This window comes from Lathamus discolor, chromosome 5 (genome assembly GCF_037157495.1).
Source record: "Lathamus discolor isolate bLatDis1 chromosome 5, bLatDis1.hap1, whole genome shotgun sequence".
Lineage (NCBI taxonomy): Eukaryota > Metazoa > Chordata > Aves > Psittaciformes > Psittacidae > Lathamus > Lathamus discolor.
In genome coordinates, this window is record NC_088888.1 from 75899495 (window position 1) to 75926996 (window position 27502).

Below are 27502 nucleotides of genomic sequence, written 5' to 3' on the forward strand. Positions count from 1 at the left end.
CTTTTTCTCTCTCTTACAGATCTGATCCAAGCAACCAATGAAACAAATGTGAATATTCCTCAGATGGCCGATACACTTTTTGAGAGAGCAACAAACAGTAGCTGGGTGGTTGTATTCAAAGCCTTAGTTACTACACATCATCTAATGGTTCACGGCAATGAGGTAAGTATAATCAGCTTTCTCTTGAGACCACATTGGCACTGAGTAGACTCCAAGCCAAAAATGTCAGAAGTGCAAAGGCATCCTTTTTGAACTAGTAAGGACCTGGGAGCAAAGGGTAAGAATGGCTCTTGATGAGGAACAAACTTAACTTTAATAACGTAGTTGGAGGCATGCTGATAATCTATCTCTTCATTTATCAGTTTGTAGCATAAAAGCAAGCAGCAGCCTGTTGCTGGATGTTAACAATTTATGTGCTCTCTGAAAACAGCTATGCAGGATTGAAGACTACCTGGGACTTTCTGACTGAGTCAGAAGTTGATGTTCTGGCACATGTGTACTGCCATCCAAATAACTGCCTTCACTGCATGAGCACTGAAATATTCCTAGACCTGTAAATTCAGCTTGGTTGCCCTTTGGACAGCCTTTTCCTTGCCCTTGCTTTTTATTGACCTGTATAGACTGGTATGTCAGCACAAAACCAAAACGCTTGCTTAAAGAGCTTTAGTATGACTGTGAAATAATTCCTCCCTGCCTGTACATAAAGTGTTTTCATACAATGAACTTTTCCAGTGTTACAGTGTAAATTTTTACTCCTGTCCTATTTTTCTGTTCCAATATTCTGATTTGCTTTCTGTAACTGTTTCAGTCTGCTAGTCCTTGTAACTTGATGCGGGGCTTGCTTGTTATTAAAACAGGCCCTGGACTGAAACTGAGAGCTGCTGGATTGAAAAGTCTGAGAGTAGCCTGGATATGCTGCTTTGTAAGCAGATAAATCTTGTGCTTCCTCAAATTTCTTTGAGAATTCACCATTTTTATTGCTCCTTCCACAATCTGGTTTGTATTTTGCCCAGAATATTTTTTTATGTATACAGTAGGATATTCTTTAGATATTCCAACTAAATGTAATTAATCTGCATGGATGAAAAAGGTTTTGAGGAAGGTGTTGCAGGCTAAGACAAAAATCTGGGTTTTCATGTGTGCATGCTGGAGCTAGACCGGTAATCTTCCTGCTAGTAGGTACAAGGCCTTCAGATACAGCCTGTGATAAGAAAATAACTTTGTGTTTCAGAGGTTTATTCAGTACCTGGCATCTAGAAACACGTTGTTCAATCTCAGCAATTTTCTGGACAAAAGTGGATCTCATGGTAAGCCTACTCATGTCTACAATCTTCACAAGATTCTGAATGAGATACTATTATTAATTTGCTCCTTTATTCATAAGATGCAAATAGTATAAAAATGTGCTGCTGTAGCCTTTTTATAAGTATCTAATGAATACAGGAGTTCAAGTAGACTGCTGAACAGCTTCAGAACAGCGTTTCTCAGTTCCTGCAAAATTTCCACTCTAAAGGTGAAACTGTACAACTCCCTTAGAACACACTTGTTGAAAATCTGGGCCGGGTCAGCCATCTCCTTAACAGTTATGGGAATTAAGGATGAAATGGATAACTTTCCGTTTATTTATTTTTTGTTTTTTCTCAGTCTTAAATGACAGTGTGGTTGCCTGGGGACCCTGCACCTTTTAGGAACTGTCTGTAAGTGTTTAACATGTGGAGAGGATGGCACCAAAAGAACTAACTGGTTTTGATTTGAGTGGTATATTTGAAAAGGTCTAGACAGAAATTAAGGAGTTGTTCCCTTTAAAGATTACAGTCTGCTTTTCTACTTCGGACTCTGGAATTAGTGAATTTTCCTGTTCCATCACTTAACAGAGGAAAAGCTTGTCTGATAGTAGTTCTGCTAAAGAAGAGAGAAAACTTCTATTTCAGCAGCTGTTGGAGAATATTAGACTATATGCAGAATGCAGGAATACTACAATAATGGGCAAAATCAAAGCAATGGCACGTTACTCTGTCTCTTAATGGAGACATGTGACACCAGAAAGACTTGAGCATCTTTTAGAAGTGGTAACACAGGGCAGGAAAAAAGCCAAACAAATACTAAACCTATGTTTGTCTTAGCAAAACATGCTATGCATATTCAAAGATACTGGTATTTGGCAGCAGTTAATTCTGTTAAATGCATGGTTTTGTGTCTTTGCCATTTACTTGAAACTTGAATTGCAATTTCATATATAATACAACATTACAACAGTGGGTCATAGGTAATGAGGGGTCAGAGTTGGTAGTGTTAAACCTGAGTTGGCAGAGATACTTAATGTAGAGAGATATTAAAGATAGTCAAAGTCGAGGGGTGTAGATTTTAACAAATGGAGCAAAGAGGGACTTGTACTGAAGAGGAGGAAGGGTTGCTTTCTGCATGCATTTCTGTAGTTTAGAGGAAGAAGCTTTGAAAGAAATACCTGAAGGATAAACTTGTAATGCTGACTGTTCAGAAGTCTTACAGGCTTGAAGGTCACTGAATTTTGCGGCTGTTTGTACAGTACCATGTGCCTGGAAGACCTCTGGTGTAACAGTTCAAAGGAGGGACTAGTCTCTATGAATGCCATCAAAATTTCTTTGTTCCAGTAAATCTAGTTAGGGGAATTTTGAAGATATAAGAGTTGGAGGGACTGACATACACGAAATAGTGGGAGCGGTTAAGTTGAAATCGATTTTTATCTTAGAAGTCATGTACTACTTAAGTAAAAACGTTTTGTTAAATTGATGTTTTACCCTGTTAATAGAGGAGTAACTAATTTTGCCATCAAGTAATGTTACCACGGAACTGTGTAGGATCCACTAGCAGGTTTTGCCAGGAACCATGCAGTGGTACCTTGGATGACTGATAGAATGAATTAGATTGGGTGAATTGATTGAATGACAGTGGTAGGTTGTTTTGGTGCAGCATTTCTGCTTTTTAGAATCATAGAATAGTTAGGGTTGGAAAGGACCTTAAGATCATCTAGTTCCAACTGCCCTGCCATGGGCAGGGACACCTCACACTAAACCATCTCACCCAAGGCTCTGTCCAACCTGACCTTCAGAAGCTGGTGGATGTCTTGTGGTACCTGTTCTGTATGTGGAGCTGTATAGTGCAACAGAATCACATAACCTTAAGGTCTCTTGACTGTATATTATTGTTTACTGAAGAACCTCCAAACAAGTGTGAAAAAATTTAATGTAAAGTATGTAACTGTTTTTGCAGGTTATGACATGTCCACCTTTATAAGGCGTTATAGTAGATACTTGAATGAAAAAGCATTTTCCTACAGACAAATGGCATTTGACTTTGCAAGAGTGAAGAAGGGGTAAGCAAAGTTTATATGTGTAAACTGAGAGTGTGCCTGACCCAGGAAAATCTAGTTTGTGGCATTACACTTAATTTTAGTGTTTCATTGATGTTGTTCTTATGTTAGAATCATAGAATCATAGAATAGTTAGGGTTGGAAAGGACCTTAAGATCATCTAGTTCCAACCCCCCCTGCCATGGGCAGGGACACCTCACACTAAACCATCCCACCCAAGGCTGTGTCCAACCTGGCCTTGAACACTGCCAGGGATGGAGCATTCACTACTTCCCTGGGCAACCCATTCCAGTGCCTCACCACCCTAACAGGAAAGAATTTCCTCCTTATATCCAATCTAAACTTCCCCTGTTTAAGTTTTAACTCGTTACCCCTTGTCCTGTCACTACAGTCCCTGATGAAGAGTCCCTCCCCAGCATCCCTATAGGCCCCCTTCAGGTACTGGAAGGCTGAATGTTCTTTGTTTGGCTGCAATGAAACACCAAAATGGCCAGGTTTCTTAAGTAATTGTAATTGGTTAAGAATTGCAGAAGGAGGAGAAAAAAGACTGTAGGTAAGTCAAATAATGAAGACTAAAGTAAGGTGGCTTGCAGAGCTGGGAGCTTTTAGTGCTAGGTGTTAAATCTGACATTAAATTGTGCTGCAGCAAGACTGTGTTTAGGACTTGGAGAAGGAAAAGTTCTGAAACTATATTTAGGGATGTTTCATTACTCTTCAGACAATTCCCATAAGAAAGATGACAGATAACAAAGGAAAACTGAAGTATACACCTGAAGTTCTTATCACACAACACAGCAAATGATTATAAACTGAACAGAATAAGGTTGTAAATTATTGTTTTATTTCCCACAAGGGCTGTGTGTTCTATAACTTGGAATTCTGAGTTGTTCATGCAGGCATCACTGCCAGGCTTTCCTCTTCTGCTGCTCAAACTGCCAGAAGGTGTAGGGCCTACTGTGGGAGCTTTGCTGTGTACCTGGATGCTATTCCCGTACTAGAGACCAGAGTAGTTACTCTTGAACCTGTCTGGAATATGAATCACTAAGAAGCTTGTGGTATGAAGGCTGGTAGCTAGTTGGATTCATATATTGAGCAGGCTTTGATCCAGAAGGCTGCTCTAGTGCTAGCATCTTAAGTTCCCTTTGTCACCTACTGCATTTAAACACTTCATGTTAAATAAACTTAAGTTCGGGTTGCTAGGATTTCTATTCCTGTCTTGCTATATGTTCCTGGAAAGGCTTTCTATGCTTGTTATTTCTGGTGCTCAAAACAAGGTGCTGCCTCAGAGTGTAGCATAAAGTATGTGGTATGCATTTCCAGAGAGGAGATGCTATACCTGTCAGTGGCCAGAATGGGGCAATACATAATGGTGATTGTACAGGTTTGTGGTATTTGAAGATAAAAATGTGCATTTGTGGACTGCTGTAAGACTATGGGTGACAATTAAGGAATGCTACACATCCATGACTTCTGTGTGATCCTGTTGGAATGATGGCTCAGGACTGATAAGGCTGGTCAAAGTCAGTGGAAGTGCTGTGAAGAAGTAATGGAATTAGTTATTATGCATGAATACAGAGGAAATAAGCTCTAAGCAAAGATTGCCCTGATTTAAATTGTCACTGAGTTGGCATGCATACGCTGTGGCACTTGATGGGAAAGAAAAACAGCCTATAGTGGGGTTTTTTTGCTGATGTGTCTGTGGTGACTGAAGAGAATGTGTTGTTGTTAGTTATTCATAACAAACTTGACGCACAAAGACTATCAGTTCTATAAGTACTTCTGTGACAGTATTTCTTGTCAAGTTATTTAAACTCTCAGTGTCCTCTTTCCATAAAGAGATCAATTTCTTGCATTCATCACTCTAGCACAAAACCTTTCCTCTCCTGCTGTGAGAGTGGCTGAATTCCTGCCAGCTCTCATGATGATGTGAGAAGCAGGAGAATCAGATAGTGCCAGCAATGGCATTCTGATCAGAAATGGATTATAGTTGCTTTAAACTTAAATTTAAACAACAAATCAGTCTGGAAGAAGGGAGAGGGGAAATGCCATGGCTTCTAATCTCTATTTCCTCTTGCAGAGCTGATGGTGTAATGAGAACAATGGCTCCTGAAAAGCTGCTGAAGAGTATGCCAATATTACAGGAACAAATTGATGCACTACTTGAATTTGATGTATGTATTGAAGCTGACCCAGCATTAACACTGGACAGTGACTTATAAATGATGTGTTGTTATGAACATTTCCCACTGAGGTAGTGAGTGAAGGATGGACCCTTCCGTGTATATATAAAATGTGCAGACTGCAGGGTAGAGGAACAGCATGAGAAATGAGGGGCATTGAGGAATGCTGACTCAGAGCTTGGAGTTTCATTTTCTGCATCAGTGAGGGGTAAAAATGGACAAAATAAGGAGACTGAAGAATCTTTTTTTCTGTCTCTTGGCAACCAACTTCTTTTTTGGTGGAGGGAAACGGCCATTAAAATACCACATGTACATTGTTTGGCATCCTCAAAATCTTCATCTGGTTTTCAGGTGTAAACTAAATTGGCTAAACTTTAATCTAGACTGTTCATAGAAATAAATGCCAAGAATGTATTTATAAAGTTATGAATGTTGGTGGGATTGTTTATCTGCCTTAAGGATAAAAACAGGTTTAAGCTGTGTACGAGGTATAGGGTAATATTGCTAAGAAGTCTTTGAAGGAATTTGTCATGAAGTTCTGCTCTTGGTGGGCAGGACACACTGCCAGGAGGAAGGAAGAGCCCATTAAAGCTTTCAGAAGAAAGTTTTAGGAGTACATGTCTCACTAATGTCTCTTTTGTTCGTTAAAAAGCATAGGAATTTTGATAGTTATCTCAGAAGAGGAGGTATTTTAATGAAATAAAGTTCTTTTAATAAATGAGCACTTATTTTCTGCCCATCTTAACATGAGAACTGGAAAGGTCTTGACATCGTTAACCCAACCGTATTATCTCATCGACCTCTGAGGTTTTGTTAAGCTCTGCTGTGAACTGACATCTTTTGTCCAGTTTCATAAAACTTTGTTAATAGCATCTTTGCCTTCCTCCTCTTCGTGATAGGTGAAGGAGTTAAGACTAAGATGCTTACTGTTGATGGGAATAGCCCTCTGCTGTAGTGAATTGTTTTGGAGTGGTGAAGAAAGCAATCCTTCATGTATCTGCTAGCTGAAACTTTTCTTTGGTTTCTTTGTTGGAAAGCTTGTATTCAGCACTTGAGTCTATCTCTAATAACATCAGATACTTGGTGCAAGCTGAAACTTCTGATTGCATTCAGTACATCTATTGTAAATAACTGGTATTTTATTTGTAGGTTCATCCAAATGAACTGACAAATGGTGTCATAAATGCTGCATTCATGCTTCTATTTAAAGATCTTATCAAACTTTTTGCTTGCTACAATGATGGGGTTATTAACTTACTAGGTAAGTAACCTGGTTGGTGCCTATATCTTGCACACCATGAGTGAGTGAAAAACAGGTTTCAGATCTATTACAGTTTTTTATTTCACTTTCATGAAAATGACATTTTTCTTGACCATTATATTCTGAAGTGAGAGAAAACTTTAAGCCGTAACCTTGTATGTTAGTGTTCATCTGAGGCTGGATTGTCATTACTCTTAAAATTGTACAGGTATCTACGTGTCATAGTATGTCCTACAGGGTTAGCAAAGCAAATTTTATTCCTTGATTGCGCTTTTAAGATGATCGTATTCTTCTTTTTATATGCTGTGTGGTGGTAGTCTGTCTGAAAGCATGACTGCCAAAGCTGGATCCCTTCCAGTGCCCTACCTTCTGTCAGCCTCCAAAGTCTGCAAGGCTGTGAGCATGTTCAGAAGCTCAGGCAGCTTGGTGTGATCACTATGATAACACACCTTCAGCTGTCCCTGCAAAAGGCTTTGTTATGAAGTCTAAAACTAGGAGTTGTGTAAACTGTGCAGGAAACATAACTGACCCTGTAGGAAATGAGCTTCGGCTATTAAAGCTTGTGAGCACTTCAGCTGGTCTATAAAGACAGCTGAAAACTGAGATTGCTTAGCCAGCGTGACTGACCTAAACTCTTGCTGCAACTAGAACAGGAAGAAACAGAGAGCATACAGAGGCTGAACTGGCAAAAAGATATTCCTGAGCTGTAAAGTTGAGACAATTTTTTTGTGTCCATGTTGCAGCGCTTTCTGTTTTTTTTCATGAAAGTAAGTCCCAGGTGCTTTGACTGATACTATAGGCACGGGAAGCTTATGGAGCAGATATAAATGAGTTGGGCATAACAATCAGATTGAGATATTGCTGTCTACTGCTACCTAAAGAGCAACTTCAGGTTGAAATACGTGGCGGTTGTTCATGATAATGGACACGAACCAACTTTAGAGAGACTCCAGTGAAAAAAGGTACCATTCTTCGGAATGGAGACAATTTGGGAGAGGATATATGGATATACGCTGAAGTATCCTTCATTACTTTAAATTTTATCTACTTCACTTGCTTACTTTTATCTTGAAAAGCCTGGTTTACATCACACAGAATGCTGCGGATAGTTGGGGTGCAATTTTCCAGTCTATATAGTTTTCAGCAGCTCAGCAAGCCAAACTTCTACATTCTGCTAAGGACTAGGAACACCACTAGGTCAGTGTCCAAGTGAAACAAAATGTTAATGGAGTGCAGCATTCTTCAGACATGATTTTCCTGAAAGCTAGTGTTACTGATGAATGCAGACCTAATGTAAGATACTTAAACTGAAACTTGCCAAATTATTTCTCTAGAAAAATTTTTTGAAATGAAAAAGGGACAATGTAAAGACGCTCTTGAAATCTACAAACGATTTCTCACTCGAATGACCAGAGTATCAGAGTTTCTTAAAGTTGCAGAGGTAAGTGATTTCCAGTCTTCTGGAGTCTGGCACTTAAGTGTTTTGTGAATTTTTTAGCACTGAAACAATATATTAATTGCACTTGTTAAGCATCTGACTCGTTGTGTATATTAATGTGAGGCAGTATAGAAGTTCCTGGGTCTGCTCATTCAGCTCTTCTAGAAATAGTTAAGCTCTGCTTAGTATTTCCGCATGTCTCTACTGTGCAGCCTGCCTCAACTTTCCTGGTAACCTAACAGATGACATGACTTGAACTATACCAGTGTTTCTTGGAAATGCTGTATTAAATGCATGTTTCTAGAACAGGGTTGAACATTAGAGGAAGATTAGGAATAAAAGCGTAATGATTTTATAAGTCTGTTCTTTAAACCTTTCCAGCCAACTACAAGTTAACTGGAATGTGAAATTTTCCTGGTTTTGATCCTTGTTATTGTCCTCTTATGTGGATAATACAAATATTACATGGTTAATTAACTCTTTTGCTGAGCTCTCATTTGTAGTAGTTGGCTACTTGGCACAAGATGCATTTATTCCATGTTTCATGCTTCATTATAATGGCCAGCAGTAATGAGCCGAATACAAAGTTTGTTTCTTTGCTAATTGCTAATTTATTTAACTATTCAGGAAAGAGCCTGCTAGACTTCTGAATGTCATAGAATGTTGGATATGAATGTTGGACTTGAGGGAGTGAAGTACTTCAGACACCTATAGGTCAGCTTTGCAGGGCAGGGGTTATAGTGACTATACTTAAGCAATCTAGGTGTAGTGCAGCTTGCTTTTCTGCAAAAGCTAAATAAACAGGTACTTCGAGGAGCCATAGAGAAGCAGCTAATAGAAGATTGCAGACTTGGACCTCATCATCTTGGTGTATTTGAAATGCTAGGAGACAAGGTCAGAACCACAAGGCAACTCAAGCTTTAGTATTTTTTTAAGTGGTGTCTCCTAGGATTTGCTTGCTGGCTGAATTTCAGAGAACTTCATTAGGATAGTCAGGTATCTGGATAGTACGTTTGGCAGTTCACTGACGTGCTGTCCTTTGGGACAACCGTGTATGGCCAGAAAGCACTGCCTGACTGGCAGTATGGAGTTTAAACTCCCTTTGCTTGTTCTTTTTGTTTTTCCTTTTTTTTTTTGTTAATGGATATTTTAATTTGTTAAAAAAAGGAAAAAAAAAAGACTGCTGCAGGGCTGCAGGTTGCTGAGGATAACTACTGGAAAGACGGGCATCTGCACTTGCTAACTTTGTAGTCTTTTTCTAAACGTAAAGTGCATTCTAGGTTGAAGAGCATACTGCAGTTCTACTTAACGTTAGTGCCTGCTGCAGTGGAATAATGCATTTACTTACATTTTACCTCTTTTATACCCACAGCAAGTTGGAATTGACAAGGGTGATATCCCTGATCTTACACAGGTAAGCTTCTCTTGTAGTCTTTTTGGATCTGTGAAATAACTAAAAGTTCTGTAATTTGGAAGCACATTGGGAGTGTAAATGTTGGTAGGAAGTTATGCCATCTAACATTTTTAAAGCCGTCCCAATTTAGAAATAAGAACTGCCCAAAGCTATTTCTGAAGACTCCTATAACTAAAATAATGTCTTTCACAATGACTTTTGACTTACAGTTGAAAGGTAGGCTGTTTTGCTCTTTCCTCTCCAAAGGATGGATTTTTTTTGCAGCTTGTAACTCAAGAGCTCAAATTCATTTTTGGTGATGAACTGCATAGAGATTGTGGTGTGACTTGCTTCATAATCTCTTCCTGACACAGTCTTGGTCCAGAGATGAAATTCAGGCCAGCAATAGCACTGCTGTCTTGGTGTAGGTACAGTTAAATTTAAATGCAGAAGTTGTGATTTGATTGCCGAACATCTCTGTTAGTATGCATCAAAACTTTTAACATCGAAATTCACTTATGCTGTAGCTGCTTAAATTCTATTGTGCTGGTCCATTGTCAGTATCACTTTCAAATTGGCCTGGGTGTCTGGCTTTGTGTTTGATGCGAAAAGGATATTTACTTGGAGGAAGAGATCCATGCTGAAGAGTTCACTCATGGCAGTTTTTATGCTAGAAGAGCAGCCTTTTGGGCATTTTGATGCTTAACAGTTATAAATCCCAAGTGTTCATAACCTAAAATGTGTGGGTTTTGAAAGCCTCTTGAAAGCCTGTTTTAAGTCAGCAGTTTTAATCTTTATGGGTTTCAGATGCTATGGGACTAAGAAATCTGTCCACTCTTTCAGCAGTGGAAAACTTAAACTTCTAACAGTGTGTGGCATACCAAACCCAATTCTGAAATAGCTGAAGCAGTATGTTCACCTAACTGTATCACAGGGGCTCTTTTTTTAACAAGGTCCAGCCAGTCATGAATTAAGTCCTTAAACCAGAAGAACTCCCCTTAGACTCAGTTAATGAAAAATGCTTTTTGGGGGGGGGGGGGGGTGTTGGACAAAATGACCTTTGAAGATCCCTTCCAACCCAAACTGTTCTATGATTCTATGCCTTTTAAACTGCTGCAGCACTTTGGTCTGCTGCTGCTTGTGTTGAGTCAGCCTGCTGGAAAGGCTGCCTGCTGGAAAGGCTGCCTGCTGGGACTGCACAAATGCTGTCCTGCATTGTTAGTCAGTGCTGCACTTGCTCAGCGACACCTTAGTTACTGCTGCCTTAGGGTCCCTTTTACCTCATGAACCATGCTTTAAAATATAATAGAATCGTTTCTTTGGAAGAAAAGTATCTACAGTGATCATCTAGTCCAACTGCCTGACCACTTCTGTGATCTTAAGAAGTCCCTCATAGCTGTATTCTCCCAAAGGCTGCTTGGGACTCACTTCCTAAGGCTAATCTGCAACATGCTGTAGATTGTGTGTAAGACCTAGGCAGTGTATTTCAGTGAGAAAGAAATAACGGTGAATAATAAAACTGAATTTCAGCTATTAAGGAATATAAAATTGCGTATAATATCAATGGTGTACTTAAATTCCTAAAGCAAGCCGTGGCAGCAATAGTAGTATTCCACAAGAAGTTGGTTGTGTTGACACTTGGTGGGTATGTACTCTGTAAATCCAAATAAATAGTCACAGTAGTGAAATACAAATTGATAGCTGTCACCTTTGGACTTGCTAGCTTGGTTGCAAAGTTCTGGAGACTGAGGAGGCATCTTGGCAGCTGAAAAGCTTGGCTCATTTTTATTTATTAGCAATTCTTAAAGTATGGCAGTTTTGCCCAAATAGCTAGCGGGGAACACATATATAAGGTTCCACCACAATGCTGACTAATAGATTAGTTTAATGTTGAAGCAGAAAAAAGATATTAAGAAGAAATCAAATGATGTTCAGTGTTGCAAATTGGATACCAGACGATATTTGGTTTCCAAATTGCTGCATCTGGGTAGAAATTTTCTGAAGCTTACTGTATGAATTCTGTGTGATACATGAGTTTCATATTATCTTGTTGGCATTTAAGAAGTGAATAATACATTGGAAAGCTATTTAAAGTGTGTAGAGGTAATTGGTAACAGGAAATAATGTATTTCTTTTTTTTTTTTAACTTAGCTTTCTGTTTGCATGTTTGAGTAGGCGCAACTTGTAACTTATACTATAGCCTTTTTGACTATGTAGAAGTCAAACATTTAAACAAATGAGGGCCTTTGCTCATCTTTTTATTCCTGAGGGAGAATGAGAGTTCTTGTAACTATGTCACTTGTGTACAACCAAATTCTTGTGCTCAGATTAGTTGAAAATTAATAAATATGCCTATAAGAGCAGCAATGGTTAAGAAGTTTCTCCACTGTGTATATATGTGGGACATACTTAAACTCAAGCCATCATTTAAGGATTTTTTTAACATTTTAAATTTCTCCATGTGTTAAGTTACCTTACTGCTCAGTATAATATCAACATTAATACAGAATCACAGAATCACAGAATCCCAAGGGTTGGAAGGGACCTAAAAAGATCATCTAGTCCAACCAAAATACACAGACGTTTAAAGTACACTTAGTTCTGCATTGGTGCTAGCAGGTACTAAGTATCCTGAAACACCCGATTTAGCCAGCTGGCTGGTTTTCAGCATACTGTACGTAGTGGGTAGTCTGTTTTCAAGCATCACAAAATGTCTTTTTTGATGCATATGTATACCCTGAAATTAAAGACATGATTTATGAAAGACACTGTAGCGAAGACTGTCAGGAATTGTGGTTGATTTGAAAGAGGCTGGTAAAGAGAATTCCCCATTTAAAGACTACCATTGATGAAACGGTAACCCTGATGAAAAATACTTGACTACTATATGCTACCGTATCTCTCAAATGTTTCCTCTTTGCTTGTTGATTTTGTAGGAGTCTTCTTATCTAGACTATTTTTATACTGCAGTAGCTAAGCATGCTGTCATTCACATTTATGACTACTTTCCTTACCTACCGCTGTAACAGCAAGTGCATGCCTGGGGGTCTTGCCTGACCACAAAAAGATTACTTAAAATAAAACCTAAAATTAGGGAGGCTCGAAAAAGCTTAGTTTCTGTAGATGTCTCAGGTTGAAATATTTCTGAATTTTGAATTAGCTGGTGGGCTCAGTGCCCTGTGCCTGGCCACCATGTTGAGAAGGAACAGCTATAAAGCTTTGTGATGTTGGGAGTCTTGAACCAAAGGTAGCTGCTTTTGGGAGAATTAGAGAAGAGTTTGTTTTGTTTAGACTGCAAATATTATCTAACCCTCTGGTCATGAAAGAGGTGTTGGAGGTCTGACTAAAAGCAAAACTGAAAGGATGACCTTGAACCTATTACTCTTGAAATAATCCCTGTGGATGGATGGCTGTGCTGCTGTTAATGTTTGCCATTGACTCAAAGCATGATGAGCAACACATCCTGGATTTAGGCCTCAGGCGCTGTTTAGTAAAGCTAAATGTTGTTTTTTTTCCTGCAAATTTGGGCATGGTATTACGTTTCAAAAGCTGCCTTTGCCTAATACTTCCAGCATGGAAATCCACTATTTTCCCAATGATGTAAATAAAGTAGCAGCATGAGCATGCGCACAGTAGACTTTCAGGGAAGTTGGTGCTAGATTTCAAAGTATTAATTTCAAATTTCAAAGGTCAATACAATGTGTTTAAAAGTGTATCTTTTCTCTTTGCTTTCTAGGCTCCCAGCAGTCTCATGGAAACCCTGGAGCAACACCTAAACTCGCTGGAAGGAAAAAAACCTGGCAACAAGTAGGTGTATATCTTGTACTGTGTATCAAGGCCTAATAATAACATTAGGAGACTGGCTGATTTTTAGGTTTGCCTCCCTTAACCTACTTTAGTCACTTAAATGGAAAATAGGCAGTAGTAAGATTAGGCTTTTTCTTTCCCTTACAAAGTCACCTTAATGGCAACCTTTCCTATTGGGTGGTTTGTTTTGCTTTGTTTGTGTATTCTTTGGGGTGTTTTTTTTTTGTTTGTTTTGTGGGTTTTTTTGGTGTGTGTGTGTGTTTTATTTTGGGGGGTGGTGGTGGTGGTTTTATTTGTGCTTTTTGGTTTGGTTTTTTTCCTTACTGGGGCAAAACAACACAATGAAGGACTGGACACTTTCCAAAATTAAGTGAAGTTAACTATGGAAAGCACCTGCAAGAAACTGTTTTTCCCTGCTGCTAGGGCTTTTGTCACCAAAATTTACTTGTTTTCTAATGGTTCTTTTTATTAGTACTTGTCATGGCTAAGTTTAGATAGGGTTAAGCTAAACCTGTGTTTTCTCTTTTAACTGTTGCTTTCCTTACAATTTAGTGAAGGGTAAGTACATATGTTTACATGTCACTTGCATGCAGACATTGTTGTGGTTTGTTTTGGTTTGTTTTTTTGGCTTTTGTTGTTTTTTTTCAAGATGGCTTCAATAGATATAGATTTTTATTTATTTATTTTTTAATCATACTTAAATTGGTGCTTGTTTTTGTGTATTTGTCATTATAGTCATTAAGTTATCTTTGATCGTTTCTGTTGTAGTTGCAGGTCTTCTAAACAGTTCTACAGCTTCTAGGACTTATCCAATTCAAATAACCTATGGGATGGATGCTAGTTTACTATGGGTGCAATTTTAACTTCAGCTCCTCCTTTCATCTCTTAGATGAAAGCAGCTCTAAAAATATGTAGCAGTATTTTCGTACCTCATAATAATGAAAATGAACAAACACACTGACGTGCGTTTTAACATTAAGGCTTTGTCAGTTACTGTTATTTGTTTTTTTGCATGAGAACTTGCAGTTTGGCCTTTCCAACTAACTGTTCCTATACTTTTAAATAGCATTAATTTAAATTAGCTGACTTTACTTAAAAGAACAGTAGACCTTGAAAATTTGCTGACACATCCTCAGAAGACTTATGCTAGATAACTGCTTCCATATTGGTGTTACTCTGCTGCTGTTGCATGATTTTATAATATGGTGTCATCTTCACCCATTAACTCCTTCCTATTGGCTCCTGTAGGCCCAAAACCAAGATATTTGCATGCATCTCTGCCTTTCTTCCACTGAGTAGAGCTTATTTAAAAGGTAGAATAATCCTGTGATACCAGTTATCTTAAAAGATTCATTTAAGATTTGAGATAAAAATTTGTATTCCTTGTCTAAAGTTGTACATGGAAGTTTGAGAAATGGGGAGGGCATGCAACTGTAGAGATCTTCAGAAAGCTTTCATGCTTAGTTTTTGGTCTTTTTGCAGGAGTTTTGATGACCAGAAACATAGTTTCCAAAAGTGTACTTACCTGAAAACCCCCTTTTTTTTCCTAGATCTGGGGCTCCTTCTCCTCTGAGCAAGGTAAATGCTGCCAGTTGCTGTATTAATTAATTCTTGTTCAGATATGCTTTAGACTGTCATAAGGGCATAAAGAGTTAAATTTCCATCTTCTAATCTACTTTTTAGACTTCGCCACCTAGGCCCTAGGTAACTGACAAAACCACATCTTTTAATGGCCTTGTAAATAATGGCCCTATGAAAGTGCTTAAGTGATCTGAAGGGCTATAGTGCTTATAATAGTGCAGGATGCTAAGCACCTTTGTCAGGATTTGATGGTCACACTTTGTGAAAAGTATAAAAGATACACTTATCTTTATCTCAACGTCTTCACCCTCCCCCCTTATTAATCCTCATGTCAGTGAGAAACTCAGTGCTGTTTCTTCTCCAATTTTAGGGCTGTATTTGCAGCTTTTTATGAGGAAGTTCTGACTCTTTTAAAACCACATTCATGTGAAAAGGCAGGGAGAAAACTTTCATCTGATATACCAAACTTCAGAATTAACTTCTATTAGTGAGACTGCTCACCTTAATTTAAGGCAAGAGTTGCCAGTGAAACAGTCTTGGTTTGAATGTCAAATAAACTAATGAGCTTTATAGTGTTAGTAATAGTTGCTCCTGAAGCATTGCCAGGTGCCATAGTTCTGTGTCTTGTAGTGGGTGTTGTGCAGGAAAAACTCAATGAAAACTTCTGAATTTGAGGGAGGCACTTCTATGGTTGATTCTAGTGAAAGCTCTTAAATTGCTTTGCGAAAAGCCCTTCTAAAAAACCCCAAACAAAACCCTCTCTTGTTCAGTACTGTAGCGGTTGGTGAGAACTATATGGTATAAGAAAGTGTTCTTACGACTTTAAGTAATCCTCTCTTCGCTGATTTACGTGAAGAAGAATTTGGACCACTTGAGTCTCAAACCTTAGTCAAGCTTTGCTGAGAGTCTAGAAAGCTTATATCCATCTCCTGCTAGAGTTGTGATGACGGGATAGCACTAGCGGATCTCGGAAGAAAATCATTTCAAATTTTCTATTCTTTTTCTCTCTTGGAAGTTGTCAGAATGGCAAAAAATACAAAACATAGGACTTGTTTTAATTTGTTAGGAAAAGAGTGAGATGCTATAACAAAGCTTGTAGTATCTTTTAGAATTAAATTGATACTTCAAGGTGACGTGCATCTTCAAGTGCACAAAGGGTTGCAATACACTCTCCTGGATGTCTGTCCTTGGTATACTTAAGGTATCTTTATCCATCATTGGAAGAGCTAATGAAGCAAAATCGTAGGTCGAGCTATCTTTTTTTTTTTATCTTCCCAAGGACTTAGCTGTTAGTACTGTTAATGGCTCTTGAAACTTTATGTAGCCTGAAGGTTTACATATACACTTTTAACTTAGTTTCTAACCATTTGTCTTCTCCCACCATTTCTGTGGAGGGAATACTAAGCTGCGGTTGTGGATGAACAGATTTTTTCATTCTGTGGACAAAATGAAGGGGCTGACTTTATTCCATCTTCAGGATGGTATTAAAACTGAGATGAGGGGGTTTGGGAGAGCAAACCATTTTCTTGGACATTGCTAAGAATCATTTGACACATGGGAGCTGTTAGTTACCTTTATTGGGATTTTTAAAAGCAGGTAAGGCAACTCCACATCACAAGTCTGAGTTAGTTGTGTAGTTGTTGGGTGAGCTTGAACCCAAGGGACTAAAGCTCATACGAGACTGGCTGCTGGTGTCTGCAGGGCTCTGAATGCATGTAGTAGGCTTTTCCTCTTGAGCCACGCACTGCTAGGTGGGGTCCTTGGTGTTTCTTGACTCCTCTACCTTTTAAAAACTTAGCCCAGTCTTTCTTAAATTCTTTCAAATGGGGAAAGAGCTTGCAATACGAAGACCTGATGTCAAAATTGGATTATTTCTTTTTTCATACTTTCAGAATTCATACTTTCATAAGTATTTAACTTTCAGAAGAATGTGAACCTGTGCACGAGTTGTTTGTGGACAAATGCTGGTATATTGAATGTATATTTAAAATATTTCTCCAGTCTTCTCCAGCCACAACTGTTACATCTCCTAGTTCTACTCCAGCAAAAACTATTGATACATCTCCTCCGGTTGATCTTTTTGCAACTTCATCTACAGCTGCTCCAGTCAGGTGAGTTAAAAAGCGTATCTGGGTTAAAAAGTCAAAACCAGAACAAACTGCTGTTGCTTATTGTAATGAGCAGAAATGAAAGAACTCTAGAGATGTAAAAGCTCTGTGCTTGAACCACAAGTCTGAAGACAGGACATTTAAGGTAAATGTTAGGTGAAGTAACTCACTGAAGAAAGAGCTTCGATTGTTTGCTATTTAAATGTTCTAAATGAACAAGACATTGTTTCCTAAGTGAATATCTGGCTGGCTTAAGTTACAGAAGTCTTACCAACTCTTTCTACCTAATGCCTATTTATTGCCTAGAAATGCAGGTTTCTTGCTTTCTGATATGGCACAATGAAATATTATAGTAGAATAGAACTATTTTCAGCTGCAGCAGTTATTTGTTCTGGTCTTTGGGATCAGCTGGGATTTTGGTTTTGGGGTTTGGGAGTTTGTTTGTTTGTATTTTTATGGTTGTAAAAGTCTCATAGATCTGTTACAATGCCATCAAGTAATGGAGGTAAGTTAAGGCCCCGTCCTGGGGTGTAATGTATTCTTGGTGCTTACTGCAGTAGAGGTGTTTATGGCCACTGCTCTAATTTTGAGACCTGAAAAAAACCCAAATCTCTCAATGGTTTCATCTGTTATCCAAACTAAGGGTAATTCCTACAATCCAGTCATTTAAAAAAAAAAAAATTGATTAAAATCAATAAATTCCTCCAATATTTAATCTCTCTTCCTTTCCTTGGCAGCTCTTCCAAACCATCCAGTGATCTTCTGGATCTTCAGCCAGATTTTGCCGGTACTGGGCAGGCAGCTCCAGCAGCCCCCGCTGGAGCCACTTCATGGGGAGGTAGAGAAACCTCACTGTCAGCATCTCTTCTTGCAGTCTCCATCTTCTTGCCTGGCTGAACTGAAACCTGGCTCTTTCACTGCTAGCACAGGATGTTCCCAGCTCACCCCCAGGCTTCTGCTGACCTGACGGTCGGGCATCTCTTTGCAGCACAAGGCTACTCCTTTTTCCAGGGATATGCATAATAGTATAAGCTGCTTACAAGGGCCTGACTGCAAAGCTGGGGGGCAGCCAGGATTATGTGACTAAAAGTGAGCAGGAAGGGGGGATGGCTGAAGGTGAACAGGTATGGTAGGCACTTTAAAACGGAAGAACTAGAACTGCTTGTATGCTTATTGGCAAGGTGAGCACAGAAATCGACACTTCTCTTCATAAAGCAAAACTCACAGATCAGTAAAGGGAGGATCAAAACATCTTTTAAAACAAAAATTCATGTAAAGCCAATGGTGGTAGATTAGTTCTGCTGCAAGTGTGATGACCTCTGACAACCCTTAACATATTTTATTAAAACCTGCCTTGTCTGCATAGAATAATAATATGAAACTAGAAGTAGAGGGCTAACTGCTTTCAAATAGGAACACCTAACCAGCTGTCTGAAATATGTGCTCTGTGGTGAACTGAGCCTTTTGTTGCAAGCAGCACTAGCAGCTGGTGATATGTAGAGGACTGCAATAAATGTAGGCGATGTTCATTCCTGTCCTCTGAAGACAAGTAATTAGGCCAGTAAATGTGATTTAACTTACACAGTTGTAACCACACTATCGTATAATCTTAAGAGATCCTGTGTGGCAGTTTAAGGAACTCATCAGCCCTCTCACAGCAGGAATGCTACACTGAGTCATGCTGGCTCTGCTGCGAATGTTAGTACTGGTTACTGATGGCTTCTGCATTCCCTGTTTCTGTTCTTAGCTTCAGTTCATTAAAGATGATACTGTATCTCAGCCACTTTATTATGGGAAGATAGCTATGGCTGTCATGTAGAACATTTTTCATACTCCAGTTTTATCTGTTGAATTGAGTATTTTATTTCAGCAGTGTCAATTTTATTTACTGAAATGTAATCCTACCCAGAAAGCAAGACCCGGGAGTCATCTATTCTAGCATGCCTGGGACTAGTTATTCTGCAATTTTTTATTGCATCCTATTTGTTTTGCTTTGTCATTTCCAAGTGCTGGAACACAAGCTTTTGAAATATTAAAAAATACTCAGGCCTTTCAGCTTTACTTTTTTAAGTAGTTGCTCATTCATACAAATTGCCATTAATATTGTAAAATATTGATTTATATTGCAAGTCATCTTTTAGATGACTTATTTGGGTTCTTTTGCTTTGCTCTTTCAGACAAAGCACCTTAGATGGGAACTTGGGTGTTTTTATTTGAAGTTGACTAGTAATGTACCTAGTCCTTTTTTTCTACAAGAGAAAAGGACAGCTAACTTCTTTCCTTTGGCCATGGTTATTGCTAACCTCATCGAATATACTTCAGACTTGCCTTTCAGAATAGCATTTTGGTGATTTAGTAAGCTTCAAGTTTGTCAGCTTCACTGCTGGCAGGAGTCCAGGTATGATGACCTGTTACTGCGCTGCCGTCTTGCTAGGGATTTTTGTGTCTTTTTATAAAAAAAACCCTCTTTTGAATTACTGCCAAACACCATGTCAGACATGCATAAGGTGAGAACTGGAATGGCTTTGGTGTGAAAATACTGAAATTTCCGTTAATGTTTCATCTGGTAATGGGAAAACCTTTGAGCTTGTGCTGAGAGTTGGGTTTTGGTTTTGTGGTTTGTTTTGTTGGGGTTTTTGTTTGTTTGTTTGTGGGGTTTTTTGGGGGGTGCTTTTTGTTGGGTTGGTTTGTTTGTTTGCTTGTTTGTTTGTTAATTTATTTACTTCAACTAAACCTGCAGGTAATCATTAAAATTGTACAGCCTCATATGTACTGCAGGGCCTTCTAGTTAGTGCAAGTGAGGCCACATCTGGAGTACTGTATCCAGTTCTGATGTAAGGGAGAGGGGATTGGCAGAGGACTCCAGGCATCTACAGCGCAGCACTGTGGAAAGAGACTGAGGGAGCTGGGCCTCTGTCATCTGGCAAAGAGGAAGCTAAAGGGGAATCTTAATAGTGGCCTACAACTATTTGAAGTTGCAGAGCAGAGCCAAAATTTTCTTGAAAAAAATAGATTATTATAATGAAGGGTAATAACAACCGATTGCAGCTTAAAAGGCTGATGGGACATGAAGAAAACATGATTTCACTTGGAGGGTAAGGCAGTACTGGAGCAGATTTTTGATGTGAGCTAGTGGACTTCATTCCTGGTGATTTTTCAAGGCCTGACTAGACAAAGCCATGACTACCCTGACCTGGTACTGGACTTAATGTTCTGAACAGGAGACTGGACAAGATGACCTTCTTTCCAGCCAGAGCTTTTGGGAGGATATGTAACAGTGCCTCTGTTGCTTCAACTTCTTATCTGCAAAACTCTTATGGCCCACAGCAACTTAACACGGGAACTTGGGAGAAAGCAGTAGTAGGGGGAGGAAGCTGGGAGAATTGCTGTGGTTCAGAATAGGTAGGAAAATGTGAATATCAAATACTTCAAGATGCAGCATCAAGCTGGCACTTTAAATGTCACATAAACCTGAGGAATATATATCACCAACAAACAGTCTTGCTTTCTCAGTCTCACTGGCAGTGTAGATTCTATGTGTTGTGGAAATACTGTATGTTCTGTGTAGTACACTGTATAATTAGTGTTATATACAGTACACTACAGCTGTATTTTGCTGTATACATAGTGTATTTACAAATACAGCATAAGTTATTTAGCAAATGATCTATAACTTGTGAAAATGTACCCTTTTCTGTGAACTGGAGATGGTCAAGGCAGGGTAGTAAGTCTCCTGCAGCATATCACAAGGTGAAGAGATAGGCATTTGGCAGGCAAGCTAGACTGTAGTATTACAGAAAAACCAGTAGGTCACATTCTGCATCATCACAAGGTCTGACCCTCAGATAAGAAAGCAAATTGACTCGAATTTCTGCTCTGAATTACCTTGCATCTGCTTTAGAACATGAATTTGCTATTAATATTGATACTTTAATATTACTATGCAATAAAGCATTGGTTTTAATCCTTCCCATATTAAGAGTAAGTGTATATTGCCATGCTGCATAATTGTGATTTCACTGTGTTGTGATCTGTGACATAACTGGGTAACAAAAGGAATAAGCTAACAAAAAGTAAAAGTTTGCCAACAGTTGCTTATTTCCAGTCTAGCTGTGAGGTGTCCACCTGGTGTGCCGTAATGAGATACCAGGGTGCTGCATTTTTAATATACTGCTACGCTCTTTCAGAGTGCTGTTTTGACTTACCGCAGCTTCTTGTGCAGTCAGTCTCGAGTATAGCTCTCCCAAAGAGCCAATAACAAAAATACCTACATGTGGTTTCTCAGTGCCTTGTTAACATATGTTGTAAAATAAAAACTTGTGAAGACTGAGCTGTGCTTGCTCAAATCATTTTGCTGCCTACATACAGACCCATAGTAAACCATCTGGACTCAGTGCTTGCTGTTCAGTGTGGATCAGATGAACCTATGACCCTGTCACATGTACAATGAATCTAGAAGCAACACTGAGCTACTGGTTGGTAAATAAGTACTTGCTGAGCCCAGGCTATTCTAACTGCAGTATAAAAATGTAATGGGCCAAACTGGTTGGTTTTCATTAGGTTTTATAACTTAAAGTTTGGGGTTTTTTATGTAGAAAAAGCTTCCTCTGAGCTTAATCTGACTGATGTCAGAGGACATCAAATTGTAGGAAAGTTTGTCATTAAAGTTGCTTCATTGGCTCCCAGAAATAGTTGACTAAGGAATCAAAGTTGGAACAGAACCAGCCTGCTTATCTTTCATACTCCTTATAACCAGTGTTAACAGAGGTGGTCTTTCCTGCATTGTATGCTTGCTTCATTACAAATGTAGGAAAAGAGGAGCTGCTCTTCTAATTTTTTCTGTGTTTTTTTTGCTAAACAGTTGTCTCAAGGCTCAGAGCCTGTCTTCCTCTCAGAATGTACTTCGGGCAGTAGGGGTGCCACATATTGCATCCTGAAGTAACTTAACACTGTATTTGCAAGCTGCTATCTGCTATGGTACCTTGGCTTCAGTGCCAGTTTTGTGAAGGGTTCTAGGGCTGATGAGTGGATCTCAACAGTTCAGTATGGCAGAACAGTAAGCTGAATTCTGTCTAGTTTTAATGACTATGATGTTGATTTTGACTGCTTTCTGTCTACTTTGGTCTAGAAAATACTTGCAACTAAGCAGAATTATCTTGAGATTCTCTTTGGTATCTGAGTATGTTCTGCTCACGCCTCATGGATTTCAATAAGCTTCAGCTATGGCTGTTTACTGTATTTATACGTGTGAGCACTGGAGTTCATTTGGGTTCAATTCTCCCACGTACACGTTTACTTGGTGGAAATCTTGAATCTGTGTGCTGTTAGGCCCAGGAACTTGCATTTAAAATTGTTTCAGTATTCTTGGAAGATGCTAGCTGTTCATAAACTTCAGACAAGTCTACCTACTTCTGGTCTTAACTCTTGTGCTGCCAAGCTAAGTGCAAGAGAGAACTAGTATAGTGATGATCTGAGCTTCTAAGAAGTGGTCCTTTGCTTTACCCTGGGGTAGTGAAACGTAGGAGACCTTCTTGTCAGCCTTTAGAGGCCACTATTTGGTTCTCTCTGTTAAAGAGAACCAGCTGTATAAGACAGAAGTGATAAATACTATCAGTGTTTGAAAACTTGCTGATTAGATATTAAGGAACTTACCCAATGTGTGAGATGTATGTACTGGTTCTGTTTTGAATAGAGCTATTAAATAAAATGAGCTTTGTCATGTAACAATAACCTCTTAAATGTTGGAAAATCAGGTGCTTAAATTGCGTTGAACCTAGACACGTCATTTAGAGCATGAGCACATGGCTAAGTTCTAATTGGTCTGTTTCTTTATTCTGCTGCATTTGAATGGACAATTACTAGACCTCTTGGGAGAGGGTGAGTAATATTTTTGATTTCTAACACTTTTGGATGTTAAGACTCCTTATAAAAAGCTCCAGCTTTCTGGAGTTGAGTAACTGTGGTCTCTTTCCCTCTTCCCCTTACTTTTCCTGTTTGATCTTCATTATATGGTTGCATATAGATAATCTGGCTGCACTTTCCGGTGTTACCTCTGAGCCACAGATTTCAGATCCATTTGCCCCAGAGCCTACTGCAACTACTGCTGCAACTACTGATACTACAACTACTTCAGCTGCTGCCGCTACAACTACAACTATTACTGCTGCCACTGCTGAAGTGGATCTCTTTGGAGGTTAGTTTGGTTGCAATAGTGCTCTGCACCAGCTCATAAGGTAGATTAAGCTATGCTGGGTTTAGCTATTATAAATAAGGCATCTAATTTAATTAACAATACCAGAGGTGTCTGTGTGTTGGATGCTGGGTGGAACAGAAAATGTAAACTGTCCAACTACCTCTTTGTTTGCTGTGCTTTTAGCTAGTAGGTTCCTCTGCATATATATAGAAATGGAAAACTGGGTACACTTAAACTGAATTACCTTATGGTTGAACAACTAAGAACATTATTTTCAGGTCCATACTGGGTAAGCAGGTATTCTTTCCACATTATTCAATAATTATGCACTGTACTATAATCCCTGGGGAAAAGCAGTTGTGCTTTCATAGTTGAAGAGGATGGATGTGGCAGCTTCCTGCCCCTTCATTACATGCCATGCTTGAGCTGTATTGTGTTTCTTTTGGATCTTACTTGTGAATACAGTATTGAGCTAGCTGAAATTACTGTTTTTCAGCATTTTTGAATCTGGGTTTTATTTCACATAGCATTAACAGTAAATTAAAGTGGCAGTGAACTTGTACTAAGTGCCAACTATACAACTAATGTAGAGGAAACAAAGTCTTACAGTTTAGCTAGGCTGTTTCAGTCTCTAATGTTAGCTGCTAACCTCATAATTAAGAATAACTGTCCCCCTATATGTTGTCAGTTTTTTTGTTACTCCCATACAGCAGGAGGCTTCTCAACAGCATGTCAGAAATTACCTTTTCTTTTCAACATTATACCAGCCCAGGTTAATGGAGAAATATTCTGATTTACAAACTATTAACATATTTAAGATCACCCGACCACTATTTTTTCTAGTTTTCTCTTCCTCTGATGCATACTTTCAGCATGACAGGACATCTAAGGAATTAGTAATTTACTTGTTATCAAAACTGAATTCCAGTATGTTCTATGTGGGGTTGTTCATCGCTTCTAGTGACAGGAGCGCTGGGTAGGTCTGATACATAAACACTTCGTCTGCAAAGGTGTTTCCTGAAGACAGAAAGTTCCCAGTTGGAAGACTTTTTAGGACTGACTTCAACAGACAACTCCAAGTTATCCCCAATAAAACTGCCAAGAAGCTGTAAGAAAGGAGTACAACTGCTACTTGCTACTTTACCCTTCCTTTTACAAAGATGGATACTAGTCCAAGTGCCTCAGGATCAGACAGTTCAGAAGCCATTTTAAGACAATTGTGGGCAGTGGTTCTGAACACCACTAGGAGCAAGAAGAGAGTCTGGTGCTGGTTACTCGCAGAAGCCAAAGCCTGTGATTATTAATACCCCTGTAGACGCATAGCATGTGAAACTTCTGGTATGTAGATGCTGGGGTCAAGCCAGCCTTGGATACAGCACTTTCAAATTGCATTATTAATTTAGCATTGATATTGGACTTAAAAAAACCCTAAATGATACTTAAATGGCTATAAATCACTGTAAACTTGCAACAGGATAAGAAAAACACCAACTCTTTCCTGTTCTTACAGTAGTACAGCAGCAAGGTGTATCCTTCTTTTTTTCAACTTTTTCCACTATTCTGTGCATGGAAAAAGGCTACTACCAAATCGTGTGTCTACTTCCATGCTTATAAAGTGGCAAAGAGAGTAACAAAGAGCTGGATGCTTTTAGTTTCTAGAGATTTAACTGATCATTAGATTGCTTAGTGGCACATATTAAGAAGTGGAGTTGCCTTCATTCTCCAATGTGGAAAGAATTTTACTTTTGCAGTATCCAGACTTCCGTGACTTGATCTCTTAATTTAAAGAGAATGTATTTTGTTGCTCAAATACTATAAATCTCTGATGGATTGTATATTAGAAGAATGCTGACTTTTTCCTGGATCACATCAGACAAAGCAAGGTTTTCTTATTTACAATAGCAGAAAATCTCTAGTTCTCAAGGAGAAAAATTTCTAAACACACTCAGCAGCAAAGGTACTTTTGCAAGTGCCTTCAAGACACCCACAGATCAGACCCTTTTAAGACCCTGGAGTCCATATTGAACTTCGATCGCTCTACTCATGTTTTAGTGTTGGGTTTTTTTCTGGGGGGTGTGTGTGTGTTTTGTTTTGGTGGGTGTTTTTTGTTTGTTTGGGATTTTTTGTGTGTTCCCCTGAAGGTTGTTCTGTTAGTGATGTTCCATACGTTCCTTGTTACTTTAAGACTGTGCAACACAAGAACTGGTAGGTTTGGAGCATTTACAAATGCTTCTAGCTTTTGTGGTGCCAGGAATGCCTATGCTTAATAAGTAGGTTTTTGGCCTTTGAGTTCTGCTACAGAAAGTCTTCAAGGTCATGTTAACTTTTTGCAGCTTGCCAGTTCTTAGTTGCTTTCCATGGTTCCTTATGGTGAGCTGTGGTAGGGGAAGGTACAGGAGTACTGATCTCAGGGGAAAGAATGTAGAGTCTTCAGGGAGTGGCTGGGTAGGGCAAGGAAGCTGACAGCTGCAGGAGACAGGCAGCCAAATTGATGGAAGAAGCAGAAGAGGAGACTCTGCGGGAATGACTGTTGACTTACTCTCTTGCTCTGTATTGCTGATACTTTAGCTGGTAGGAGCCTGCATGCTCCTTATGGCTGGGCTTTGTTTTTTAAGAGGAAAAGCAGCTTTGCATTATGTATTAATTTCTAACATGGTCTTGGAACACAGAGAAAGAAATGCTGCATTGATCCAGCATAGGCTTTTTTGAAGAATTTAATCTGATTAATGGGCAAGCTTTCAGTTACCTGGGCCAGCTTGAAGAATTCCTTATCTTGTTTCTGATAAATAAGAGAAGGCTGTTTTCAAATTCCAGCTGGACTCATTCCTGAGGGAGAAATGTAAAGGTAGAAGAAAAGCAAAATATCTTGAAATGCTGTATCTCAGTAATAGATTTGGACATGGTGTTTTTAGATGCTAGTAATGCATGTTCTTAAGTTATATTTTTTTGTATGATTACCCTATTTGCAGTTCAAATAACAAGTCATGACAGACACTGTGCAAAAGTCAGTTATTAAGCATTCACATGATATGAGTAGTAGGCAGGAGAACTATGGTTTCCCATATAAAGAAACTAAATACAACGCAATTTAAGACTTTTTGTCATTAAAGGGCTAATGAATGTCGCTTATGCTGGAGCATGCTGGTATAGCAAACTAGTGCTTTTTTAAAGAAACAGACTAAAATCCCATAATTCTTATGATTCTTTCCTAGCTCTGAGCCTGGTGGAATATTTCATGTTAACTTAGGTCAGGTTCTTCATGTCAAAAGTAATAGAAGGTGGCTGAAGAGGAAAAACCTGTGGAAAAAGAAGAAAGCACTTTTCACCTCTGCACTTTAGTTCTGTGATCTTTCCTACACTTGTGCCTTCCGTAGGGTTGTTTCACATGTTGTGTAATACATTAAATGATTATAAGTCAGCCGTATCATCCCTTACAGTGCTGGATATGCAAATACAGTGTTACTATGCTGATATGGAGGCACACAAAAGAAACAGTCCTGGTTTTTGTTTGTGTTGTTGAGGGGTTTGGGGTTTTTTTATTTGGGGTTATTTTATTTGGCTAATAAAATATGCAGTACGTAATTGTATCCATTTCTGCATATCATCCTAGATTTTAGCAGAGGGCATATGTTAGGTGCAGCAGAGCTTTTTGAAAGGCGTCAAATAACTCATTAAGCATTAACTTGAAAACCAACCAACCAACCAAATCAAACCAAAACCAAAAATAACCCAAGTCCCCCAAACCAAACAGCAAACAAAAACCCTAAAACCAACCAACCAACCAACAAACAAACAACACACCCTTGGTTCCAACTGTGAGTTGTAGGGTCACCTTTTCAGGCTGGTTTGTCTCCATGCTCATACAGATTTCTTGAACTTCTCAGAGCAAGTAATACTTAAAAATCTCCTTTAGATTCCATTATGAACTTGGGTGTTTATTCTACCTGCAATTAAACCCAAGTATATGCTGCTAAAGAAAATGATAATGCTTGGCATTAGCATGCCAAGTGTTATCATGCATGATTTATTCAAAAGCAGCAATAAAAAAGCTGGTGCCAAGCTTGCTGTTCACTTTTATCTATGGGCTGGAAGGAATGTGTGCCCACCCTAATCTAAGGCTTGTTGCACATGGAACTTCAGTAGTCTCCATATGGACAGAAATAGGTGTTACTCTGAGGCCGAAGTGGTCACA

The 27502-nt window shown here is 38.9% G+C and overlaps 1 protein-coding gene across 18 annotated transcripts in view; it reads left to right on the forward strand.

Annotated features, from left to right (window-relative positions):
• SNAP91 (synaptosome associated protein 91) overlaps nt 1–27502 on the forward strand; it is a 68953-nt gene that overhangs the window by 21868 nt on the left and 19583 nt on the right. For 12 of the 18 annotated variants that reach the window (XM_065681330.1, XM_065681334.1, XM_065681336.1 and 9 more), the window contains 13 exons: nt 20–162; nt 1232–1307; nt 3250–3352; nt 5427–5520; nt 6679–6790; nt 8125–8231; nt 9601–9642; nt 13358–13428; nt 14979–15006; nt 17011–17120; nt 17855–17955; nt 22980–22994; nt 23140–23310. In XM_065681330.1, the coding sequence (XP_065537402.1) occupies nt 20–162; nt 1232–1307; nt 3250–3352; nt 5427–5520; nt 6679–6790; nt 8125–8231; nt 9601–9642; nt 13358–13428; nt 14979–15006; nt 17011–17120; nt 17855–17955; nt 22980–22994; nt 23140–23310 (1173 nt within the window). The remainder of the gene's footprint in view (nt 1–19; nt 163–1231; nt 1308–3249; nt 3353–5426; nt 5521–6678; nt 6791–8124; nt 8232–9600; nt 9643–13357; nt 13429–14978; nt 15007–17010; nt 17121–17854; nt 17956–22979; nt 22995–23139; nt 23311–27502) is intronic. The other 6 variants (XM_065681333.1, XM_065681335.1, XM_065681342.1 and 3 more) reach the window with 2 other exon arrangements.